This window comes from Nematolebias whitei, chromosome 14 (genome assembly GCF_014905685.2).
Source record: "Nematolebias whitei isolate Nwh7 chromosome 14, NemWhi1, whole genome shotgun sequence".
NCBI classification, from domain to species: Eukaryota; Metazoa; Chordata; class Actinopteri; order Cyprinodontiformes; family Rivulidae; genus Nematolebias; species Nematolebias whitei.
This window is the reverse complement of record NC_056511.1, coordinates 824,753-827,026: the sequence shown is the minus strand read 5'-3', so window position 1 is coordinate 827,026 and position 2,274 is coordinate 824,753. Positions and strand designations below refer to the sequence as shown.

The window sequence follows — 2,274 nt, the reverse complement described above, 5'->3', positions numbered from 1 at the left end:
TGTGATTTGTTTTGGTCCGGTCTGTTCTCTACTCTGTTGGCCATTTTAGTTAGCTTCTGCTGCTATTTGTATCTGTATTTCTATTTTGTGTTTTCCTGTCCGCTGTGCATGTTTGTTTTCTTTTGTACAGCACTTTGGTTGGCCTTGTTGCTGTTTTATGTGCTCTATAAATAAATTGGTATGGTACTAGTACCGAGGTTTTGATGCAGTACTAGTATTGAGGGTTACTCTGACTGTAAGAGTATTTAAGTATTAATAAATTTCATGTTTCACTCATGTGACTGTGACATTGGTTGATCTCCACAGATCTTGGTCTTGGGCAGATGTTCTGATGGCATGAACTCACCATACGTGGTGATGTGGGAGATGCAGCGCTCGATGGCTGCTGGGACAGACCCTTTCAGCATTGAGTCAATCACCGGGTACAGAACTGAGCTCTGATTGGCTGCTGGAGGACACTCTGGAGCTGAGTCCTGATTGGCCAGGGCTCTCTCCAGATGTTTGAACCAGGTCTCACAGCTGTGTTGCTCTTGGAAACGCAGTGAAATCCTCCTGAGGAGACAAACAATAGGATTTTACTGGCTTCACCTGCTCTCCAAAGGACTGGTGTACACTTTCAGTTCTGTCATGGTCAGAGGAAGGTTTGGACCCAGAAGACGCAGGACTCAGGAAAATACCTTATGTTCAACTAAAGACAACCAAGTTCTGATGTTGCAGCCACAAACCCACATGAGAGGAAGATCATCAAACAATGCTGAACTAAAAACAATACCAATGAACATGAGCCTAAACACCTGGCAGGGACATGACCAGGTACAGGTGAGTGTGGGCGGGGCCAGAGCAGGACTACACAGGGCAAAACTGAAGCAGTTCATACACAGATCCTGAAAAAATACAAAGAGAATTTTAAAAACAATGCAACAGGACATGTGTGATGAAGTTTACTCGTCTTCTTTTGGTTCTGGTTCAGGTTAGGTTCAGGTTTGGTTTATTTGTCATATGCAAAATCAACACAAGGTCAACAATGCAATGAAATGCTCAGGACGAGAAGAACTGTCTCGACTCACCAAAAATTAAAAAAAAGAAGAAAAAAAGAAGAAAATGAAATATAAAAGCATGCAGCAAAAGTACTAAAAACATACTAAAAAATACTACTAACATAATAAAAAACATACTCAAAATACTACTAACATCCATCCATCCATCCATTATCTTTACCCGCTTATTCCATTTTGGGTCACGGGGGTCGCTGGTGCCCATGTCCAGCAATCACTGTGCGAGGGGCGGGGGACACCCTGGACAGGTCTCCAGTCCATCACAGGGACACATAGAGACAAACGAGACAAACAACCATTCACTCTCTCACTCACACCTAGGGACAATTTAGAGTTATCAATCAGCCTAACATGCATGTTTTTGGTCTGTGGGAGGAAACCGGAGCACCCGGAGAAAACCCACGCATGCACGGAGAGAACATGCAAACTCCACCCAGAAAGGCCCCTGGACCGGGGTTTGAACCAGGGACCTGCTCACTGAGAGGCAGCAGCTCTACCAGTTGCACCACCGTGCTGCCCTTACTACTAACATATGAAAAAAAACATTAAAAATACTACTAACACACTAAAAATCATACTAAATATACTACTAAAATACTAAAAAACAAGGCGCCAAAGCTGAAAAAGAAATACATCTATAGTGTGATTCGGTTAGCAGTGAGGTTCTTTTAACATCATGGATCTGTTCCGTTTGCGGCATGGTCTTGTTAGTAGCTTAGCAGGTCTTGTTAGCAGGTCCAGTCAGCAGGTTGATGGGAATAAGGACCACAGCAGCTGTCCTCACAGACCTCAATCCAGAACCGGGTCGGGCAGAGAGAGAACAACCAAGGTTTCCTCACAGAACTGAATGGGTCCGTAGAGTTTGGTCCATGCACGCAGATGGAGGATAGCGATAGCAGCGTGAGCAACGTGGGCAGCGTGAGCAGCGTGAGCAGCGTGAGCAGCGTGAGCAGCGTGGGCAGCGTGAGCAGCGTGAGCAGCGTGAGCAGCGTGGGCAGCGTGAGCAACGTGAGCAACGTGAGCAGCGTGAGCAACGTGAGCAACGTGAGCAGCGTTGGCAGCGTGAGCAGCGTGAGCAGCGTGGGCAGCGTGAGCTGCGTGAGCAACGTGGGCAACGTGAGCAGAATTTGGCAGCGTGTGCAGCGTGAGCAGCGTGGGCAGCGTGGGCAGCGTGAGCTGCGTGAGCAACGTGGGCAACGTGAGCAGAGTTTGGCAGCGT

General features: G+C 47.0%; 1 protein-coding gene across 1 annotated transcript in view; it reads right to left on the bottom strand.

Moving 5' to 3' along the window:
• Positions 1-2,274, bottom strand: part of LOC119420749 (arf-GAP with Rho-GAP domain, ANK repeat and PH domain-containing protein 1) — a gene marked incomplete at its 5' end in the record, with an annotated part of 47,431 nt that overhangs the window by 9,296 nt on the left and 35,861 nt on the right. Inside the window, 1 exon segment of the mRNA XM_037688178.1 lies at positions 347-552. Within this exon segment, the coding sequence (XP_037544106.1) occupies positions 347-552 (206 nt within the window).